This window comes from Oncorhynchus nerka, linkage group LG25, assembly GCF_034236695.1.
Source record: "Oncorhynchus nerka isolate Pitt River linkage group LG25, Oner_Uvic_2.0, whole genome shotgun sequence".
NCBI classification, from domain to species: domain Eukaryota; kingdom Metazoa; phylum Chordata; class Actinopteri; order Salmoniformes; family Salmonidae; genus Oncorhynchus; species Oncorhynchus nerka.
The window spans coordinates 1,839,533-1,865,109 of NC_088420.1; the positions used below are offsets into that span (position 1 = coordinate 1,839,533).

General features: G+C 45.2%; 1 protein-coding gene across 1 annotated transcript in view; it reads left to right on the forward strand.

Annotated features, from left to right (window-relative positions):
* Positions 1-25,577, forward strand: part of atp10a (ATPase phospholipid transporting 10A) — a 165,255-nt gene that overhangs the window by 29,668 nt on the left and 110,010 nt on the right. Inside the window, exons 2-5 of the mRNA XM_065009979.1 lie at positions 3,357-3,561; positions 12,166-12,251; positions 18,541-18,647; positions 19,632-19,763. Coding sequence (XP_064866051.1) covers positions 3,357-3,561; positions 12,166-12,251; positions 18,541-18,647; positions 19,632-19,763 — 530 coding nt within the window. The remainder of the gene's footprint in view (positions 1-3,356; positions 3,562-12,165; positions 12,252-18,540; positions 18,648-19,631; positions 19,764-25,577) is intronic.

Genomic DNA, 25,577 nt, shown 5'->3' on the forward strand with positions numbered 1-25,577 from the left:
GACTGATCCTCAACAAGGGGGCCCCTCAGGGGCGAGTGCTTCGTCCCCTCCTGTACTCCCTGTTCACCCACGACTGCATGGCCAAGCATGACTCCAACACCATCATTAAGTTTGCTGACGACACAACAGTGGTAGGCCTGATCACTGACAACAATGAGGTCACTTTGCCCCCACCGACATGTACAGATTACCTCAACTAGCCCTGCACACTGACTCTGTACTGGTACCCCCTGTATATAGCCTCCACATTGACTCTCTACCGTAACACCCTGTATATAGCCTCCACACTGACTCTGTACCGGTACCCCCTGTATATAGCCTCCACACTGACTCGGTACCGGTACCCCCTGTATATAGCCCCCACATTGACTCTGTACCGGTACCCCCTGTATATAGCCTCCACACTGACTCGGTACCGGTACCCCCTGTATATAGCCCCCACATTGACTCTGTACCGGTAGCCCCTGTATATAGCCTCCACATTGACTCTGTACCGGTACCCCCTGTATATAGCCTCCACATTGACTCTGTACCGGTGCCCCCTGACCATTTCGAATCTCAACATACCTTCTCTGCTATGCAATCTTGTTTCCGAGCTGGTCATGGGGTGCACCTCAGCCACGCTCAAGGTCCTAAACGGTATCTTAACCGCCATCGATAAGAAACATTACTGTGCAGCCGTATTCATTGATCTGGCCAAGGCTTTCGACGCTGTCAATCACCACATCCTCATCGGCAGACTCGACAGCCTTGGTTTCTCAAATGATTGCCTCGCCTGGTTCACCAACTACTTCTCTGATAGAGTTCAGTGTGTCAAATCGGAGGGTCTGCTGTCCGGACCTCTGGCAGTCTCTATCGGGGTGCCACAGGGTTCAATTTTTGGACCGACTCTCTTCTCTGTATACATCAATGAGGTCGCTCTTGCTGCTGGTGAGTCTCTGATCCACCTCTACGCAGACGACACCATTCTGTATACTTCCGGCCCTTCTTTGGACACTGTGTTAACAACCCTCCAGGCAAGCTTCAATGCCATACAACTCTCCTTCCGTGGCCTCCAGTTGCTCTGGAGTAAAACTAAAACTAAATGCATGCTCTTCAACCGATCGCTACCTGCACCTACCCGCCTGTCCAACATCACTACTCTGGACGGCTCTGACTTAGAATACGTGGACAACTACAAATACTTAGGTGTCTGGTTAGACTGTAAACTCTCCTTCCAGACCCATATCAAACATCTCCAATCCAAAGTTAAATCTAGAATTGGCTTCCTGTTTCGCAACAAGGCATCCTTCACTCATGCTGCCAAACATACCCTTGTAAAACTGACCATCCTACCAATCCTCGACTTTGGCGATGTCATTTACAAAATAGCCTCCAATACCCTACTCAACAAATTGGATGCAGTCTATCACAGTGCAATCCGTTTTGTCACCAAAGCCCCATATACTACCCACCATTGCGACCTGTACGCTCTCGTTGGCTGGCCCTCGCTTCATACTCGTCGCCAAACCCACTGGCTCCATGTCATCTACAAGACCCTGCTAGGTAAAGTCCCCCCTTATCTCAGCTCGCTGGTCACCTTAGCATCTCCCACCTGTAGCACACGCTCCAGCAGGTATATCTCTCTAGTCACCCCAAAACCAATTCTTTCTTTGGCCGCCTCTCCTTCCAGTTCTCTGCTGCCAGTGACTGGAACGAACTACAAAAATCTCTGAAACTGGAAACACTTATCTCCCTCACTAGCTTTAAGCACCAACTGTCAGAGCAGCTCACAGATTACTGCACCTGTCCATAGCCCACATATAATTTAGCCCAAACAACTACCTCTTTCCCAACTGTATTTAATTAATTAATTAATTTTGCTCCTTTGCACCCCATTATTTTTATTTCTACTTTGCACATTCTTCCATTGCAAATCTACCATTCCAGTGTTTTACTTGCTATATTGTATTTACTTTGCCACCATGGCCTTTTTTTTCTCACCTCATTTGCTCACATTGTATATAGACTTGTTTATACTGTATTATTGACTGTATGTTTGTTTTACTCCATGTGTAACTCTGTGTCGTTGTATCTGTCGAACTGCTTTGCTTTATCTTGGCCAGGTCGCAATTGTAAATGAGAACTTGTTCTCAACTTGCCTACCTGGTTAAATAAAGGTGAAATAAAAAAAATAAATATAGCCTCCACATTGACTCTGTACCGGTGCCCCTGTATATAGCCTCTTTATTTTTTTTCTTATTGTGTTTTTTTCTTATTACTTTATTTTAGTCTACTTGGTAAATATTTTCTTCTTGAACTGCACTGTTGGTTAAGGGCTTGTAAGTAAGCATTACAAGGTAAAGTCGACACTTGTTGTTTTTGGCGCATGTGACAAAGTTTGATTTGATTATTATGAAGAGTCGTTTTGGTCTCTCTCTCTTAAACATTGTTTAATTCTTAAACGTTGAAGTTCGTCTTTATTTGTATCCAGAATTTCTCCACACATTGACCAGTTTTCGGTTCCTAATAACAGGCCATATGGATAACTGTCCCCTGTCTTCTTCCTCTAGGCTACAGCACCAGTATGGATAACTGTCCCCTGTCTTCTTCCTCTAGGCCAGAGCACCAGTATGGATAACTGTCCCCTGTCTTCTTCCTCTAGGCCACAGCACCAGTATGGATAACTGTCCCCTGTCTTCTTCCTCTAGGCCAGAGCACCAGTATGGATAACTGTCCCCTGTCTTCTTCCTCTAGGCTACAGCACCAGTATGGATAACTGTCCCCTGTCTTCTTCCTCTAGGCTACAGCACCAGTATGGATAACTGTCCCCTGTCTTCTTCCTCTAGGCCAGAGCACCAGTATGGATAACTGTCCCCTGTCTTCTTCCTCTAGGCCAGAGCACCAGTATGGATAACTGCCCCCTGTCTTCTTCCTCTAGGCCAGATCACCAGTATGGATAACTGCCCCCTGTCTTCCTCTAGGCCACAGCACCAGTATGGATAACTGTCCCCTGTCTTCTTCCTCTAGGCCAGAGCACCAGTATGGATAACTGTCCCCTGTCTTCTTCCTCTAGGCCACAGCACCAGTATGGATAACTGTCCCCTGTCTTCTTCCTCTAGGCCAGAGCACCAGTATGGATAACTGTCCCCTGTCTTCTTCCTCTAGGCCAGAGCACCAGTATGGATAACTGTCCCCTGTCTTCTTCCTCTAGGCTACAGCACCAGTATGGATAACTGTCCCCTGTCTTCTTCCTCTAGGCCACAGCACCAGTATGGATAACTGCCCCCTGTCTTCCTCTGGATAACTGTCCCCTGTCTTCTTCCTCTAGGCCAGAGCACCAGTATGGATAACTGTCCCCTGTCTTCTTCCTCTAGGCCAGAGCACCAGTACATGGAACGGTTCTGGAAGGAGGCGCGTGTCGGGGATTTCATTAGACTGCGCTGTAATGAGATCCTGCCTGCAGATGTTCTACTGCTCAGTTCCAGCGACCCGGACCGCCTGGTCCACATCGAGACTGCTACCCTGGATGGAGAGACCAACCTCAAACAGAGACGGGTTGTCTGCAGTTTCCTAGACCTGGTGAGACATTTAACAATCAACCTCAGACGGGTGGTCCCCAGCTTCCTAGAACTGAGGACCAGTCAAACTATGTTTCTAGTCAATCCTCACGTACCCTAAAATGTAAATGAACTATAATGTTTCATACGGAAAAAGTTTGTTCAATAAAAAAGTAAAATTAGCAAGTGTGCGTCCTCACGCGTCTTCGTCACGCGCCCAGAGACTGATTTCCAACTGTGAGTACCAAAACTCAATTCAACTCAACTAAATTCTTCCTTGTTTTGGAAGAAATAAGCCTAAAACTTTGAACAGACTGTTGACATCTAGTGGAAGCCATAGGAATTGCAATCTGGGAGCTGGAATTGCATAGGACCCATAGCTTTCCATTGTAAGAGCATGGGATCTCAAACAAAATTAATTTTGGTTGGTTTTTCTTTGGATTCTCTTCTACCATATCAATTGTATTATAGTCTCATACATTATTGTAACATTTCTACAAACTTCAAAGTGTTTTCTATCCAATGGTACCAATTATATGCATATCCTGGCTTCTGGGACTGAGTAACAGGAGGTTTACTTTGGGCCCGTCAGTCAGGCAGAAATTCTGAAAAAAGGACCCTAGTCCTAAACAAGTTTTAATGCAGACAGAGAAGAGCTCCAACCTGTGTGTTGTCCTTGTTAATGCAGACAGAGAAGAGCTCCAACCTGTGTGTTGTCCTTGATAATGCAGACAGAGAAGAGCTCCAACCTGTGTGTTGTCCTTGATAATGCAGACAGAGAAGAGCTCCAACCTGTGTGTTGTCCTTGTTAATGCAGACAGAGAAGAGCTCCAACCTGTGTGTTGTCCTTGTTAATGCAGACAGAGAAGAGCTCCAACCTGTGTGTTGTCCTTGTTGACAGAGAAGAGCTCCAACCTGTGTGTTGTCCTTGATGCAGACAGAGAAGAGCTCCAACCTGTGTGTTGTGATAATGCAGACAGAGAAGAGCTCCAACCTGTGTGTTGTCCTTGATAATGCAGACAGAGAAGAGCTCCAACCTGTGTGTTGTCCTTGTTAATGCAGACAGAGAAGAGCTCCAACCTGTGTGTTGTCCTTGATAATGCAGACAGAGAAGAGCTCCAACTTCTTAATCATAGCCTCAATTTTGTCCCGCACATTGAATATAGTTCTGCCGCCCTGGGGCGTTGGACTAGTAACCGGAAGGTTGCAAGTTCAAATCCCTGAGCTGACAAGGTACAAATCTGTCGTTCTGCCCCTGAACAGGCAAGTTAACCCACTGTTCCTTAGGCCGTCAAATTAACTGCCGGAACTAGAAGCAAGCACAAGCATTTCGCTACACTCGCATTAACATCTGCTAACCATGTGTATGTGACCAATAAAATTTGATTTGATTTATACACATACCAGGCCTCTTACATCACCAATATATACATATACTGTACATCACTCTGGAACTGCAGGGAAATGTAGCCGTTTAACATTAGAAAAGAAGGGAGCCCACGTTGCATAGAATTTGTCTTCAGACCCTTTGAGTGTGTTGAATTTTTTCCAACTATGAAATTCAAAACGGATTTAATCCAAAGAGCATGAGAAGGGGGTATAGAGAATTCCCATCTAAGTCAATGAATCGTCTCGCTATCATAGTGACAAAGGCAGTTACATCCTTGTTCATTTTGGTCAGTTGTATTGTGGGTAAGGAAACCCCAAATAGTGCAATAAAAGGGTCTGGCTCGATCTGTTTTTAAAAAAATTTAATTTTACCTTTATTTAACCAGGCAAGTCAGTTAAGAACACATTCTTATTTTCAATGACGGCCTAGGAACAGTGGGTTAACTGCCTGTTCAGGTGCAGAACGACAGATTTGTACCTTGTCAGCTCGGGGGTTTGAACTCGCAACCTTCCGGTTACTAGTCCAACGCTCTAACCACTAGGCTACGCTGCCACTTAATTCTGAGAGTGTGTTAAAGATGTCTTTCCAGAAACCAACAAGAGAAGAGAAACACCAAAACATGTGTATGTGATTAGCAGGATTACATTGTACACAATTAGGGTTCACATCCTTGTAAAGTTTGCATTGAATGAGACCGTGTCAAGCGCGTGTATATAGAAGAGCTCTATACCCTTTTGAGTGCCCTTTCCCATAGTTCATCAGATATTTCTTCGCCCAGTTCCTCCTCCCATGAGGATTTAATATTGTTTAATGAGATCAAATTTGACTATAGATTATTGACAATGTGCCTTTCAGAGTAGAAAGTGGGATAAGAAACGTGTCGAACTGTTTCACCAGGAAGGGAATCCTGGATCTATGCTGTGGACGTAATTCAGGACTTGTAAGAACCTGTTCTTATAGTCTTTAGCCGTACCCTCATCCTACTCCTCCTCTGGTGATGTAGAGGTGAATCCGGCCCTGCAGTGCCTAGCTCCACTCCCATTCCCCAGGCGCTCTCATTTGTTGACTTCTGTAACCGTAAAAGCCTTGGTTTCATGCATGTTAACATTAGAAGCCTCCTCCCTAAGTTTGTTTTATTCACTGCCTTAGCACACTCTGCCAACACGGATGTCTTAACCATGTCTGAATCCTGGTTTAGGAAGACCACCAAAAACCCTGAAATGTCCATCCCTATAACATTTTCCGACAAGATAGAACTGCCAAAGGGTGCGGAGTTAGCCTGCAGAGTTCTGTCTTTACTATCCAGGTCTGTGCCCAAACAACTTGTACTTGTACTTTTTATTATCTATCCTGTTCACTCATCACATACACTGCTGCTACTGTGTATTATCTATCCTGTTGACTCATCACACGTTGCTGCTACTGTGTATTATCTATCCTGTTGACTCATCACGTTGCTGCTACTGTGTATTATCTATCCTGTTGACTCATCACACGTTGCTGCTACTGTGTATTATCTATCCTGTTGACTCATCACACGTTGCTGCTACTGTGTATTATCTATCCTGTTGACTCATCACACGCTGCTGCTACTGTGTATTATCTATCCTGTTGACTCATCACATACACTGCTGCTACTGTGTATTATCTATCATGTTGACTCATCACACGCTGCTGCTACTGTGTATTATCTATCCTGTTGACTCATCACATACACTGCTGCTACTGTGTATTATCTATCCTGTTGACTCCTCACACGTTGCTGCTACTGTGTATTATCTATCCTGTTGACTCATCACATACACTGCTGCTAATGCTGTGTTATCTATCCTGTTGACTCATCACATACACTGCTGCTACTGTGTATTATCTATCCTGTTGACTCATCACACGTTGTTGCTACTGTGTATTATCTATCCTGTTGACTCATCACATACACTGTTGCTACTGTGTATTATCTATCCTGTTGACTCATCACACACTGCTGCTACTGTGTTATCTATCATGTTTATTTAACCAGGCAAGTCAGTTAAGAACAAATTCTTATTTTCAATGACGGCCTAGGAACAGTGGGTTAACTGCCTGTTCAGGGGCAGAACGATTCGATTCGGTACCGTGTATATCACCATGTTATTACCTGGTACTCCCCGTATATAACCATGTTATTACCTGGTACTCCCCGTATATAACCATGTTATTACCTGGTACTTCCTGTATATAACCATGTTATTACCTGGTACTTCCTGTATCTAGCCATGTTATTACCTGGTACTCCCTGTATATAGCCATGTTATTACCTGGTACTCCCTGTATATAACCATGTTATTACCTGGTACTCCCTGTATATAACCATGTTATTACCTGGTACTCCCTGTATATTTAACCATGTTATTACCTGGTACTCCGTGTATATAGCCATGTTATTACCTGGTACTATGGGTATATAGCCATGTTATTACCTGGTACTCCCTGTATATAACCATGTTATTACCTGGTACTTCCTGTATCTAGCCATGTTATTACCTGGTACTCCCTGTATATAGCCATGTTATTACCTGGTACTCCCTGTATATAACCATGTTATTACCTGGTACTCCCTGTATATTTAACCATGTTATTACCTGGTACTCCCTGTATATAGTCATGTTATTACCTGGTACTATGGCTATATAGCCATGTTATTACCTGGTACTCCCTGTATATAGCCATGTTATTACCTGGTACTCCCTGTATATAGCCATGTTATTACCTGGTACTCCCTGTATATAACCATGTTATTACCTGGTACTCCCCGTATATAACCATGTTATTACCTGGTGCTCCCCGTATATAACCATGTTATTACCTGGTGCTCCCCGTATATAACCATGTAATTACCTGGTACTCCCCGTATATAGCCATGTTATTACCTGGTACTCCCCGTATATAGCCATGTTATTACCTGGTACTCCCCGTATATAGCCATGTTATTACCCGGTACTCCCCGTATATAGCCATGTTATTACCTGGTACGAGTTATACTTGTTTATGATTATTATTTCTCTCTGCAGTGTTGAGAAGGGCCCGTCAGTACCATTTCATTGTTACTCTACACCTGTTGTTTACCAAGCATGATATTACCTGGTACTTCCTGTATATAACCATGTTATTACCTGGTACTTCCTGTATATAGCCATGTTATTACCTGGTACTCCCTGTATATAACCATGTTATTACCTGGTACTTGCTGTATATAACCATGTTATTACCTGGTACTTGCTGTATATAGCCATGTTATTACCTGGTACTTCCTGTATATAGCCATGTTATTACCTGGTACTTCCTGTATATAGCCATGAGTGTTGAGAAGGGCCCGTCAGTACCATTTCATTGTTACTCTACACCTGTTGTTTACCAAGCATGATATTACCTGGTACTTCCTGTATATAGCCATGTTATTACCTGGTACTTCCTGTATATAGCCATGAGTGTTGAGAAGGGCCCGTCAGTACCATTTCATTGTTACTCTACACCTGTTGTTTACCAAGCATGATATTACCTGGTACTTCCTGAATATAACCATGTTATTACCTGGTACTTCCTGTATATAGCCATGTTATTACCTGGTACTTCCTGTATATAACCATGTTATTACCTGTTACTCCCTGTATATAACCATGATATTACCTGGTACTTCCTGTATATAACCATGTTATTACCTGGTACTCCCTGTATATAGCCATGTTATTACCTGGTACTTCCTGTATATAACCATGTTATTACCTGGTACTTCCTGTATATAGCCATGAGTGTTGAGAAGGGCCCGTCAGTACCATTTCATTGTTACTCTACACCTGTTGTTTACCAAGCATGATATTACCTGGTACTTCCTGTATATAGCCATGTTATTACCTGGTACTTCCTGTATATAGCCATGAGTGTTGAGAAGGGCCCGTCAGTACCATTTCATTGTTACTCTACACCTGTTGTTTACCAAGCATGATATTACCTGGTACTTCCTGAATATAACCATGTTATTACCTGGTACTTCCTTTATATAGCCATGTTATTACCTGGTACTTCCTGTATATAACCATGTTATTACCTGTTACTCCCTGTATATAACCATGATATTACCTGGTACTTCCTGTATATAACCATGTTATTACCTGGTACTCCCTGTATATAGCCATGTTATTACCTGGTACTTCCTGTATATAGCCATGAGTGTTGAGAAGGGCCCGTCAGTACCATTTCATTGTTACTCTACACCTGTTGTTTACCAAGCATGATATTACCTGGTACTTCCTGTATATAGCCATGTTATTACCTGGTACTTCCTGTATATAGCCATGAGTGTTGAGAAGGGCCCGGCAGTACCATTTCATTGTTACTCTACACCTGTTGTTTACCAAGCATGATATTACCTGGTACTTCCTGTATATAGCCATGTTATTACCTGGTACTTCCTGTATATAGCCATGAGTGTTGAGAAGGGCCTGTCAGTACCATTTCATTGTTACTCTACACCTGTTGTTTACCAAGCATGATATTACCTGGTACTCCCCGTATATAGCCATGTTATTACCTGGTACTCCCTGTATATAGCCATGTTATTACGTGGTACTCCCTGTATATAACCATGTTATTACCTGGTACTTCCTGTATATAACCATGTTATTACGTGGTACTCCCTGTATATAGCCATGTTATTACCTGGTACTTCCTGTATATAGCCATGAGTGTTGAGAAGGGCCCGTCAGTACCATTTCATTGTTACTCTACACCTGTTGTTTACCAAGCATGTGACAAATTAAATTGGAATGGATTTTAACACCGTGATGAAACTTTGTTTCTCCTTGCTGAAACACGTCTTCCGCGGCATAGGCAATGTGCCCCACAATGCAGCAGTAGCCGCAACACCCACAGAAATAGAATGAATAGAATGGGCTTGAATGTTGTAACCTCTAACCCTAGAAATTTGCCTGGTAAACTCATGGGTACACGCTCAATGGCTGTCTGGTATTGTGATGCAATCATTTCCATGGTAATGTAGAATGTTCATTCAAGTGATTTAAAAAAAAAAAAAACTGGTGTGGCTCGTCCAATGTAATGTTAGTTGAGTTGAATCAACAAATCACAGCATGGATTTGACTTCCTGCTTCGGGTACACTCACGATGGCCGCCTGTCCGCCCATTATGACATCATTGACTTGAAAGGGAATTCCCGTTCTATTCATTTTGGTTTCAATCCCATTGGACATGCAGTCCGGAGCATTTGAATGGGTATTACCATGCCCGTGGTCATCTGGCCGATTACCGTCATTACCGTCAGCCCAGAATGGGAAAAGTCACATCCACATGTCGCCCTAAAATAGGATTTGTTTGGGAGTCACATCCACCTGTATTGTCACCATATCCACCTGTATTGTCTCCCATAACTAAAATAGGATTTGTTTGGGAGTCACATCCACCTGTATTGTCTCACCATAACTAAAATAGGATTTGTTTGGGAGTCACATCCACCTGTATTGTCTCACCATAACTAAAATAGGATTTGTTTGGGAGTCACATCCACCTGTATTGTCTCACCATAACTAAAATAGGATTTGTTTGGGAGTTGACTGTAGCTCACTCCTCCAATGTGATGAAGAGACTACATCCCAAATGGTACCCTGTTCCCTACACGGAGCACTTCTTTTGACCTCCCCCCCCCCCTCCCCTTCTTAGCAAAGAGCAATTTCTCAAGCAAGAGTTTTTTTTGTTGCTAGGACTGTCTGGAAATGGTCTGAGTGGGAAGGGGAAATAATGAAAACTAGCTGTTATTGGCACAGTTTGACAACTCTTTCTTATTGGTCTATTAAAAATTTACCGCATGGTGATGTCACCATCGCAGGTCCTAATCCAGGCACTTGTCATCTCCCGTCTGGATTACTGCAACTCGCTGTTGGCTGGGCTCCCTGCCTGTGCCATTAAACCCCTACAACTCATCCAGAACGCCGCAGCCCGTCTGGTGTTCAACCTTCCCAAGTTCTCTCACGTCACCCCGCTCCTCCGCTCCCTCCACTGGCTTCCAGTTGAAGCTCGCATCCGCTACAAGACCATGGTGCTTGCCTACGGAGCTGTGAGGGGAACGGCACCTCAGTACCTCCAGGCTCTGATCAGGCCCTACACCCAAACAAGGGCACTGCGTTCATCCACCTCTGGCCTGCTCGCCTCCCTACCACTGAGGAAGTACAGTTCCCGCTCAGCCCAGTCAAAACTGTTCGCTGCTCTGGCCCCCCAATGGTGGAACAAACTCCCTCACGACGCCAGGACAGCGGAGTCAATCACCACCTTCCGGAGACACCTGAAACCCCACCTCTTTAAGGAATACCTAGGATAGGATAAAGTAATCCCTCTCACCCCCCCTCCCCCTGAAAAGATTTAGATGCACTACTGTTCCACTGGAGGTCATAAGGTGAATGCACCAATTTGTAAGTCGCTCTGGATAAGAGCGTCTGCTAAATGACTTAAATGTAAATGTAAATGTCACCAGGCAAGCGAAAACTCCATCCAACCAAAACAGGCTGACAATTCAGGTAGTCCTTTCAAACAGCTCTTACACTAAACAAGGGCATTGTCATTTTCACAGTATTACTCCAACCTTAGTGTGGAAATATACTGTATATAAGACACAGGCAAATCACATTTTTTGACTAAACTGGGCCTTTTAAGAAGTAACCATAGAGTCGACCTCTGACCTTTGTCATGAAGATTCTAGAACCTAATGATGTTGTCCATGTTAACCAACATTCCACACAGACTAGCGTTGCATTTCGACAAGCTTCTCGGTACACTGACACTACCTTTATTGTTTGCTCAGGTCTCACACCGATTTGATAAGAATGCTTTGGTCATGATGGATTCCTCTTCTACCCTATGTAACCTTTACCATCTGAGAGACCAGGGGCTGTTTTCACAGTGCTGATTTAGGATCAGTTTTATCTGGGATCATAATAAATATGATTAGATCAGCACTCCTTCTCTAGGACTCTTTGTGAATTACAGGCCTGTTTTCTCTGGTTCTGACGACTCCGCCTCGATCTCACTCTCACTTGTACACATTTTCGATTCCTTTTAGAAATCAATGAAAATGAAAATGACCTACAGAAGAGATTTTGGTTTATTGATGAATAGACATGCCTATATCAAAGAGGTTAGTTGTTTTTTTAATAAAGGACAGAATTGCTCAGTAAAATGTGTTTTGTTCTACAGGATTGTGATTTTGACCCGTCCAAATACAACAGTGTCATAGAATGCGAGAAGCCTAACAATGACCTGGCCAGGTTCCGTGGCTACATGTGAGTATGAGCCTTCATTCTCTTACGTTTATACTACTCTTACCTTCTCCTACTCTTCTTCTTCATCGTGTCTTGTCTTTTTATTAAAGAGAGAGGTTATTTTAATATTGATAGACATCATATGGATAAAAACGACTTCAGTGAGCTGCATTTAATCATAATGAATTACATCTGGTTATCCGTTCCAGTTGCTCTTTCTGCTTTGTGCAGAGATGATGGTGGTTAAAAGTTCATTCGGAACTGGAATCAAACTAACTGAAGGAATGGATGTTTCTGGCCCGCACACTGGCTTTGTCTCAAGTGGCACCCTATTCCCTATATATAGTAGTGCACTACTTTTGACCCTGTGCACTATATAGGCAATAGTGTGCCACTACCATTACCACCATTACCACCATAACCACTACCATTACCACCACTATCACCACCACCACTACCACCACCCCTACCACTATCACTATCACCACTATCACTACCACCATCACTACCACCACTATCACCACTACCACTATCACCACTATCACTACCACTATCACCACTACTATCATCACTATCACCACTATCACTATCACCACTACCACCACTATCACCACTACCACCACCACTATCACCACCACTACCACCACCACCACCACCACTATCACCACTACCACCACCACCACTATCACCACCACCACCACTACCACCACTATCACCACCACCACCACTATCACCACTATCACCACCACTATCACCACTATCACCACTACCACTACCACCACTATCACCACTACCACCACTATCACCACTACCACTACCACCGCTATCACCACTACCACCACTACCACCACTACCACCACTACCACTATCACCACTACCACCACTACCACCACTATCACCACTACCACCACTACCACCACTATCACCACCACCACCACCACTATCACCACTCACCACCACCACTATCACCACCATCACCATCACCACCATCACCACTACCACCACTACCACCACTACCACTATCACCACTACCACCACTACCACCACTACCACTATCACCACTACCACCACTACCACCACTACCACCACTACCACCACTATCACCACCACCACTATCACCACTACCACCACTATCACCACCACTATCACCACCACTATCACCACCACTATCACCACTATCACCACCACTACCACTATCACCACTACCACCACTATCACCACCACTACCACCACTACCACCACTATCACCACCACTACCACCACTATCACTACCACCACTACTACCACCACTACTACCACCACTATCACCACTACCCACTATCACCACTATCACCACACCACCACTACCACTACCACCACTATCACCACTATCACCACTATCACCACTACCACCACTATCACCACTATCACCACTATCACCTATCACCACTATCACCACTATCACCACTATCACCACCACCACCACTACCACTACCACCACCACCACTACCACTACCACCACTATCACCACCACCACCACTATCACCACTACCACTACCACCACTATCACCACCACCACCACTATCACTACCACCACTATCACCACTATCACCACTACCACCACTATCACCACCACTACCACCACTATCACTACCATCATCACCATCACTACCACCACTATCACTACCACCACTATCACTACCACCACTATCACTACCACTACTATCACTACCACCACTATCACTACCACCACTATCACTACCACCACTATCACTACCACCACTATCACTACCACCACTATCACTACCACCACTATCACTACCACCACTATCACCACTACCACCACTATCACTACCACCACTATCACTACCACCACTATCACTACCACCACTATCACCACTATCACTACCACAACTACCACCACTATCACAACTACCACCACTATCACTACCACCATCACTACCATCACCACCACTATCATCACTACCACTACCACCCTTACCACTATCACTACCACCCCTACCACTACCACCCCTACCACTACCACCACTACCACTACCACCACTATCACTACCACCCCTACCACTACCACCCCTACCACTACCACCCTTACCACTATCACTACCACCACTACCACCCCTACCACTACCACTACCACCACTATCACTACCACCCCTACCGCTACCACCCCTACCACTACCACCTCCACAACTACCACTACCACCCCTACCACTACCACCACTACCACTACCACCACTATCACTACCACCCCTACCACTACCACCCCTACCACTACCACCACTATCACTACCACCCCTACCACTACCACCCCTACCACTACCACTACCAAAACTACCACTACCACTACCACAACTACCACCCTTACCACTACCACTACCACAACTACCACTACCACAACTACCACTACCACAACTACCACCCTTACCACTATCACTACCACCCCTACCACTACCACTACCATCACCACCACTATCACTACCACCATCACTACCATCACCACTACTACCACTATCACTACCATCATCACCACCATCACCACTATCACTACCATCATCACCACCATCACCACTACTACCACTATCACTACCATCATCACCACCATCACCACTACTACCACTATCACTACCATCATCACCACCATCACCATCATCACCACCATCACCACTACTACCACCATCACTACCACCCCACTATCACTACCACCACTACCATCACCACCACTACCATCACCACCACTATCACTACCACCACTATCACTACCACCACTACCATCACCACCACTACCACCACTATCACTACCACCACTACCATCACCACCACTACCACCACTATCACTACCACCACTACCATCACCACCACTACCACCACTATCACTACCACCACTACCATCACCACCACTACCACCACTATCACTACCACCACTACCATCACCACCACTACCACCCCCACTATCACTACCACCACTATCACTACCACCACTACCATCACCACCACTACCACCCCCACTATCACCACCATCACCACCCCCATCACCACCACCACTACCATCACCACCATCACCACCACTATCCCCTATATACAGTAGTGCACTACTTTTGGCCCTGTGCACTATATAGGCAATAGGGTGCCACTACCATTACCACCATTACCACCACCACTATCACCACCACCACCACTACCACTACTACCCCGCCCACTATAGGCTGTAGTGTTGGAGGCAGGCAGGCTGTACTGTTGGAGGCAGGCATGCAGGCAGGCTGTAGTGGTGGAGGCAGGCAGGCAGGGTGTAGTGTTGGAGGCAGGCAGGCTGGAGTGTTGGAGGCAGGCAGGCTGGAGTGTTGGAGGCAGGCAGGCTGTAGTGTTGGAGGCAGGCAGGCTGTGGTGTTGGAGGCAGGCAGGCAGGCAGGCTCTAGTGGTGGAGGCAGGCAGCCTGTAGTGTTGGAGGCAGGCAGGCAGGCTGTAGTGTTGGAGGCAGGCAGGCTGTAGTGTTGGAGGCAGGCAGGCAGGCTGTAGTGGTGGAGGCAGGCAGGCTGTAGTGGTGGAGGCAGGCAGGCTGGAGTGTTGGAGGCAGGCAGGCTGGAGTGTTGGAGGCAGGCAGGCTGTAGTGGTGGAGGCAGGCAGGCAGGCTGTAGTGTTGGAGGCAGGCAGGCTGTAGTGTTGGAGGCAGGCAGGCTGTAGTGTTGGAGGCAGGCAGGCTGTAGTGTTGGAGGCAGGCAGGCTGTAGTGTTGGAGGCAGGCAGGCTGTAGTGGTGGAGGCAGGCAGGCTGTAGTGATGGAGGCAGGCAGGCAGGCAGGCAGGCAGGCAGGCAGGCTGTAGTGTTGGAGGCAGGCAGGCTGTAGTGTTGGAGGCAGGCAGGCTGTAGTGGTGGAGGCAGGCAGGCTGTAGTGGTGGAGGCAGGCAGGCTGTAGTGGTGGAGGCAGGCAGGCAGGCTGTAGTGTTGGAGGCAGGCTGTAGTGTTGGAGGCAGGCTGTAGTGTTGGAGGCAGGCTGTAGTGTTGGAGGCAGGCTGGAGTGTTGGAGGCAGGCAGGCTGTAGTGTTGGAGGCAGGCTGTAGTGTTGGAGGCAGGCTGGAGTGTTGGAGGCAGGCAGGCTGGAGTGTTGGAGGCAGGAGGCAGGCAGGCTGTAGTGTTGAGGAGGCAGGCTGTAGTGTTGGAGGCAGGCAGGCTGGAGTGTTGGAGGCAGGCAGGCTGTAGTGTTGGGCAGGCAGGTAGTGTTGGAGGCAGGCTGTAGTGTTGGAGGCAGGCAGGCTGTAGTGTTGGAGGCAGGCAGGCAGGCAGGCTGTAGTGTTGGAGGCAGGCTGTAGTGTTGGAGGCAGGCAGGCTGTAGTGGTGGAGGCAGGCAGGCTGTAGTGTTGGAGGCAGGCAGGCTGTAGTGTTGGAGGCAGGCAGGCTGTAGTGGTGGAGGCAGGCAGGCTGTAGTGGTGGAGGCAGGCAGGCAGGCTGTAGTGTTGGAGGCAGGCTGTAGTGTTGGAGGCAGGCTGGAGTGTTGGAGGCAGGCAGGCTGTAGTGTTGGAGGCAGGCTGGAGTGTTGGAGGCAGGCAGGCTGGAGTGTTGGAGGCAGGCAGGCTGTAGTGTTGGAGGCAGGCAGGCTGTAGTGTTGGAGGCAGGCTGTAGTGTTGGAGGCAGGCAGGCTGGAGTGTTGGAGGCAGGCAGGCAGGCAGGCTGTAGTGTTGGAGGCAGGCAGGCAGGCAGGCTGTAGTGTTGGAGGCAGGCTGTAGTGTTGGAGGCAGGCAGGCTGTAGTGGTGGAGGCAGGCAGGCTGTAGTGTTGGAGGCAGGCTGGAGTGTTGGAGGCAGGCAGGCAGGCAGGCTGTAGTGTTGGAGGCAGGCAGGCAGGCTGTAGTGTTGGAGGCAGGCAGGCTGTAGTGTTGGAGGCAGGCAGGCTGTAGTGGTGGAGGCAGGCAGGCTGTAGTGTTGGAGGCAGGCAGGCAGGCTGTAGTGGTGGAGGCAGGCAGGCAGGCTGTAGTGTTGGAGGCAGGCAGGCAGGCTGTAGTGTTGGAGGCAGGCAGGCAGGCTGTAGTGTTGGAGGCAGGCAGGCAGGCTGTAGTGGTGGAGGCAGGCAGGCAGGCTGTAGTGTTGGAGGCAGGCAGGCAGGCTGTAGTGTTGGAGGCAGGCAGGCTGTAGTGTTGGAGGCAGGCAGGCTGTAGTGTTGGAGGCAGGCAGGCTGTAGTGTTACTGCCTACTACAGCCTCTATAGTGGTACTGACTACTACAGCCTCTATAGTGTTACTGACTACTACAGCCTCTATAGTGGTACTGACTACTACAGTCTCTATAGTGTTACTGACTACTACAGCCTCTATAGAGTTTCTGTAGAGAACAGTGTTACTGACTACTACAGCCTCTATAGAGTTACTGACTACAGTCTCTATAGAGTGTTACTGACTACTACAGCCTCTATAGAGTTACTGTAGAGAACAGTGGTACTGACTACTACAGCCTCTATAGTGTTACTGACTACTACAGCCTCTATAGTGTTACTGACTACTACAGCCTCTATAGTGTTACTGACTACTACAGCCTCTATAGAGTTACTGACTACAGGCTCTATAGAGTGTTACTGACTACTACAGCCTCTATAGAGTTACTGTAGAGAACAGTGTTACTGACTACTACAGCCTCTATAGAGTTACTGACTACAGCCTCTATAGAGTGTTACTGACTACTACAGCCTCTATAGAGTTACTGTAGAGAACAGTGTTACTGACTTCTACAGCCTCTATAGTGTTACTGACTACTACAGCCTCTATAGAGTTACTAACTACAGCCTCTATAGAGTGTTACTGACTACTACAGCCTCTATAGAGTTACTGTAGAGAACAGTGTTACTGACTACTACAGCCTCCATAGAGTTACTGACTACAGCCTCTATAGTGTTACTGACTACTACAGCCTCTATAGTGTTACTGACTACTACAGCCTCTATAGTGTTACTGACTACTACAGCCTCTATAGTGGTACTGACTACTACAGCCTCTATAGTGTTACTGACTACTACAGCCTCCATAGTGGTACTGACTACTACAGCCTCTACAGTGTTCAGTGCCTTCTAAGGGAAGACCACAATGCATTGCAGCATGAAGATCTATCGAGCTGTTCAGTGCAACACACACACACACACACACACACACACACACACACACACACACAGGTGGTCTGAGTTCAGAGGAATGTTACGTGTTGACGGTATCTGTTGACAGTCAAAGGTCTTTTTATAATATGCAGATTATTCTAGATGAATTGATCATATGTACATTTTGTGTCTCCTCGTCATCCAGTGATATTGAATGCTCTGTATCTCTTCTGTGATCAGTACCCATCGCAGTGGAAGGAGAGATGGCCTGTACAAAGACAACTTGCTGCTGAGGGGCTGTACCATCCGCAATACAGAGGAGTGTGTGGGGATCGTCATCTATGCAGGTAAACATCCCCCGGCTCTTTCCTTACCTCCTTACCTCCCAACCTCCTTACCTCCTTACCTCCCAACCTCCTTACCTCCTTACCTCCCAACCTCCTTACCTCCCAACCTCCTTACCTCCCAACCTCCTTACCTCCCAACCTCCTTACCTCCTTACCTCCCAACCTCCTTACCTCCTTACCTCCCAACCTCCTTACCTCCTTACCTCCCAACCTCCTTACCTCCTTACCTCCCAACCTCCTTACCTCCCAACCTCCTTACCTCCTTACCTCCCAACCTCCTTACCTCCTTACCTCCCAACCTCCTTACCTCCTTACCTCCCAACCTCCTTACCTCCTTACCTCCCAACCTCCTTACCTCCCAACCTCCCAACCTCCCAACCTCCTTACCTCCCTCCCAACCTCCTTACCTCCCAACCTCCTACCTCCCAACCTCCTTACCTCCTTACCTCCCAACCTCCTTACCTCCCAACCTCCTTACCTCCCAACCTCCTTACCTCCTTACCTCCCAACCTCCTTACCTCCTTACCTCCCAACCTCCTTACCTCCTTACCTCCCAACCTCCTTACCTCCCTACCTCCTTACCTCCCAATCACAATGCATTGGAGGACACGGTCAAGGAGGTAAGGCAGCCCGATATACACCCTGGCTCTCTCTCAAATTAGTCTTTCCTCAGTTCCTCTCATCCTCTCACCTCCTTCTCAAAACGCATTGGAGGAAAAAGTTTGAGAGGCGCGACCTTGACCGATCATCTCCTCCAATGGGGTTTAGAAGCGAGCAAGGAGAGGAGGAGCCTCTGTTTCACACCCTGTCTGGCTCCATATGATCCTATTCATTAAGCTCTAGAAGGAAAACTGATCTGAGATCTGTCCCTATGATCCTATTCATTATGCTCTAGAAGGAAAACTGATCTGAGACCAGCACCTACTCTGAGCTGCTTTGTGGATTCCTGTATGAACTGTATGTTAACAGCCAGTTGTGTTGTAGGTCATGAGACTAAAGCCATGCTGAACAACAATGGCCCCCGCTACAAACGCAGTAAACTGGAGAAACAGATGAACGTGGACGTGGGCTGGTGTGTCATCATCCTATTGGTCATGTGCCTGTTCTCTGCTATCGGTACGTATCGCTGTGAGGTAAACTACGTTCCCCAAAGAGCTGAAGGGGTTTAAGTCAGACAGTCCTGTGGAAATCTATTGGCACGTAGAGGATGTCCTCTACAAAACGGACTCCTGTTTTTCAAAGAGTTCCAACATACGGGACGATATTAATCTCAGCAACAACCAAAGAAACGGCCTCTTACTGTGAGCTGCGTTTATTTTCAGCAAACTTAACAGGTGTAAATATTTCTATGAACATTAAACAAGATCCAACAACAGAGGCAGGGTAGCCTAGTAGTTAGAGCGTTGGGCTAGGAACCGAAAGGTTGCAAGTTAAAATCCCAGAGCAGACAAGGTTCAAATCTGTCGTTCTGCCCCTGAACAAGGCAGTTAACACACTGTTTCTAGGCCGTCATTGAAAATAAGAATGTTCTTAACTGACTTTCAAATAACAGACCTAAACTGAGCAAGTGATTGATTTTGTCCCTGAACAATGGGGGGGTCAAAATCAAAAGTAACATGAGCCTGCAGGAAGTGAGCCTGCAGGAAGTGTACCACATGAGGGAGGAGGATTTCTTCCCTGTAACACACAGCGTTGAGATTTCATGCAAGCTCAGTCCGATGATGCTGTGACACTCCGCCCCAGACCATGACGGACCCTCCACCTACAAATCGATCCCGCTTCAGAGTACAGGTCTAACGATCATTCCTTTGACGATAAACGCGAATCCGACCATCACCCCTGGTGAGACAAAACCGCGACTCGTCAGTGAAGAGCACTTTTTGCCAGTCCTGTCTGGTCCAGCTACAGTGGGTTTGTGCTCATAGGCCACGTTGTTGCCGGTGATGTCTGGTGAGGACCTGCCTTACAACAGACCTACAAGCCCTCAGTCCAGCCTCTCTCAGACTATCGCGGACAGTCTGAGCACTAATGGAGGGATTGTGCGTTCCTGGTGTATCTCGGGCAGTTGTTGTTGCCATCCTGTACCTGTCCCGCAGGTGTGATGTTCAGATGTACCGATCCTGTGCAGGTGTTGTTACACGTGGTCTGCCATTGTGAGGAAGATCAGCTGTCCGTCCTGTCTCCCTGTAGCGCTGTCTTAGGCGTCTCACAGTACGGACATTGCAATTTATTGCCCTGGCCTCATCTGCAGTCCTCATGCCTCCTTGCAGCATGCCTAAGGCACGTTCACACAGATGAGCAGGGATCCTGGGCATTTTCTTTTGTTATTTTTTAGAGTCAGGAGAAAGGCCTCTTTAGTGTCCTAAGTTTTCATAACTGTGACCCTAATTGCCTACCGTCTGTAAGCTGTTAGTGTCTTAACGACCGTTCCACAGGTGCATATTCATTAATTAAAGCATGGGAAACAGTGTTTAAACTCAATCAACAAACATGGATGTAGAATATATACATAACAGCCTGTAACAAGGTCACAAACATGGACGTAGAATATATACATAACAGCCTGTAACAAGGTCACAAACATGGACGTAGAATATATACATAACAGCCTGTAACAAGGTCACAAACATGGATGTAGAATATATACATAACAGCCTGTAACAAGGTCACAAACATGGACGTAGAATATATACATAACAGCCTGTAACAAGGCCACAAACATGGACGTAGAATATATACATAACAGCCTGTAACAAGGACGTAGAATATATACATAACAGCCTGTAACAAGGACGTAGAATATATACATAACAGCCTGTAACAAGGACGTAGAATATATACATAACAGCCTGTAACAAGGCCACAAACATGGACGTAGAATATATACATAACAGCCTGTAACATGGACCTAGAATATATACATAACAGCCTGTAACACGGCCTCAAACATGGACGTAGAATATATACATAACAGCCTGTAACAAGGCCACAAACATGGACGTAGAATATATACATAACAGCCTGTAACACGGCCTCAAACATGGACGTAGAATATATACATAACAGCCTGTAACAAGGCCACAAACATGGACGTAGAATATATACATAACAGCCTGTAACAAGGCCACAAACATGGACGTAGAATATATACATAACAGCCTGTAACAAGGCCACAAACATGGATGTAGAATATATACATAACAGCCTGTAACAAGGCCACAAACATGGATGTAGAATATATACATAACAGCCTGTAACAAGGCCACAAACATGGATGTAGAATATATACATAACAGCCTGTAACAAGGCCACAAACATGGATGTAGAATATATACATAACAGCCTGTAACAAGGATGTAGAATATATACATAACAGCCTGTAACAAGGACGTAGAATATATACATAACAGCCTGTAACAAGGCCACAAACATGGACGTAGAATATATACATAACAGCCTGTAACAAGGACGTAGAATATATACATAACAGCCTGTAACAAGGATGTAGAATATATACATAACAGCCTGTAACAAGGCCACAAACATGGATGTAGAATATATACATAACAGCCTGTAACAAGGACGTAGAATATATACATAACAGCCTGTAACATGGATGTAGAATATAGACATAACAGCCTGTAACAAGGTCACAAACATGGACGTAGAATATATACATAACAGCCTGTAACAAGGCCTCAAACATGGACATAGAATATATACATGACAGCCTGTAACAAGGACGTAGAATATATACATAACAGCCTGTAACAAGGCCACAAACATGGACGTAGAATATATACATAACAGCCTGTAACAAGGCCACAAACATGGATGTAGAATATATACATAACAGCCTGTAACAAGGCCACAAACATGGACGTAGAATATATACATAACAGCCTGTAACAAGGCCACAAACATGGATGTAGAATATATACATAACAGCCTGTAACAAGGACGTAGAATATACACATAACAGCCTGTAACAAGGCCACAAACATGGACGTAGAATATATACATAACAGCCTGTAACAAGGACGTAGAATATATACATAACAGCCTGTAACAAGGCCACAAACATGGATGTAGAATATATACATAACAGCCTGTAACATGGACGCCACAAACATGGAGAATATATACATAACAGCCTGTAACAAGGACGTAGAATATATACATAACAGCCTGTAACAAGGCCACAAACATGGATGTAGAATATATACATAACAGCCTGTAACATGGACGTAGAATATATACATAACAGCCTGTAACAAGGACGTAGAATATATACATAACAGCCTGTAACAAGGTCACAAACATGGATGTAGAATATATACATGACAGCCTGTAACATGGACCTAGAATATATACATAACAGCCTGTAACAAGGCCTCAAACATGGACGTAGAATATATACATAACAGCCTGTAACAAGGCCTCAAACATGGACGTAGAATATATACATAACAGCCTGTAACAAGGCCACAAACATGGACGTAGAATATATACATAACAGCCTGTAACAAGGCCACAAACATGGACGTAGAATATATACATAACAGCCTGTAACAAGGACGTAGAATATATACATAACAGCCTGTAACAAGGACGTAGAATATATACATAACAGCCTGTAACAAGGCCACAAACATGGATGTAGAATATATACATAACAGCCTGTAACAAGGCCACAAACATGGACGTAGAATATATACATAACAGCCTGTAACATGGACCTAGAATATATACATAACAGCCTGTAACAAGGCCACAAACATGGATGTAGAATATATACATAACAGCCTGTAACAAGGACGTAGAATATATACATAACAGCCTGTAACAAGGCCACAAACATGGACGTAGAATATATACATAACAGCCTGTAACAAGGCCACAAACATGGACCTAGAATATATACATAACAGCCTGTAACAAGGCCACAAACATGGATGTAGAATATAGACATAACAGCCTGTAACATGGACATAGAATATATACATAACAGCCTGTAACAAGGACGTAGAATATATACATAACAGCCTGTAACAAGGCCACAAACATGGATGTAGAATATATACATAACAGCCTGTAACAAGGCCACAAACATGGACGTAGAATATATACATAACAGCCTGTAACAAGGCCACAAACATGGACGTAGAATATATACATGACAGCCTGTAACAAGGATGTAGAATATATACATAACAGCCTGTAACAAGGACGTGGAATATATACATAACAGCCTGTAACAAGGTCACAAACATGGACGTAGAATATATACATGACAGCCTGTAACAAGGATGTAGAATATATACATAACAGCCTGTAACAAGGTCACAAACATGGACGTAGAATATATACATGACAGCCTGTAACAAGAATGTAGAATATATACATAACAGCCTGTAACAAGTAGAATATATACATAACATGGACGTAGAATATATACATAACAGCCTGTAACAAGGCCACAAACAGCCTGTAACAAGGCCACAAACATGGATAACAGTAGAATATATACATAACAGCCTGCCTGTAACATAACAGCCAAACATGGACGTAGAATATATACATAACAGCCTGTAACAAGGCCACAAACATGGATGTAGAATATATACATAACAGCCTGTAACAAGGCCACAAACATGGACGTAGAATATATACATAACAGCCTGTAACAAGGCCACAAACATGGACGTAGAATATATACATAACAGCCTGTAACAAGGCCACAAAATGGCGTAGAATATATACACAAACATGGATGTAGAATATATACATAACAGCCTGTAACAAGGCCACAAACATGGACGTAGAATATATACATAACAGCCTGTAACAAGGACGTAGAATATATACATAACAGCCTGTAACAAGGTCACAAACATGGACGTAGAATATATACATAACAGCCTGTAACAAGAATGTAGAATATATACATAACAGCCTGTAACAAGGCCACAAACATGGACGTAGAATATATACATAACAGCCTGTAACAAGGCCACAAACATGGACGTAGAATATATACATAACAGCCTGTAACAAGGCCACAAACATGGATGTAGAATATATACATAACAGCCTGTAACAAACGTAGAATATATACATAACAGCCTGGACGTAGAATATATACATAACAGCCTGTAACAAGGCCACAAACATGGATGTAGAATATATACATAACAGCCTGTAACAAGGCCACAAACATGGACGTAGAATATATACATAACAGCCTGTAACATGGACCTAGAATATATACATAACAGCCTGTAACAATGGACGTAGAATATATACATAACAGCCTGTAACAAGGACGTAGAATATATACATAACAGCCTGTAACAAGGCCACAAACATGGACGTAGAATATATACATAACAGCCTGCCACAAACATGGACGTAGAATATATACATAACAGCCTGTAACAAGGCCACAAACATGGACGTAGAATATATACATAACAGCCTGTAACAAGGCCACAAACATGGACGTAGAATATATACATAACAGCCTGTAACAAGGCCACAAACATGGACTGTAGAATATATACATAACAGCCTGTAACAAGGCCACAAACATGGACGTAGAATATATACATAACAGCCTGTAACAAGGCCACAAACATGGACGTAGAATATATACATAACAGCCTGTAACAAGGCCACAAACATGGACGTAGAATATATACATAACAGCCTGTAACAAGCCACAAACATGGATGTAGAATATATACATAACAAACAAACATGGACGTAGAATATATACATAACAGCCTGTAACAAGGCCACAAACATGGACGTAGAATATATACATAACAGCCTGTAACAAGGATGGACGTAGAATATATACATAACAGCCTGTAACAAGGCCACAAACATGTAGAATATATACATAACAGCCTGTAACAAGGCCACAAA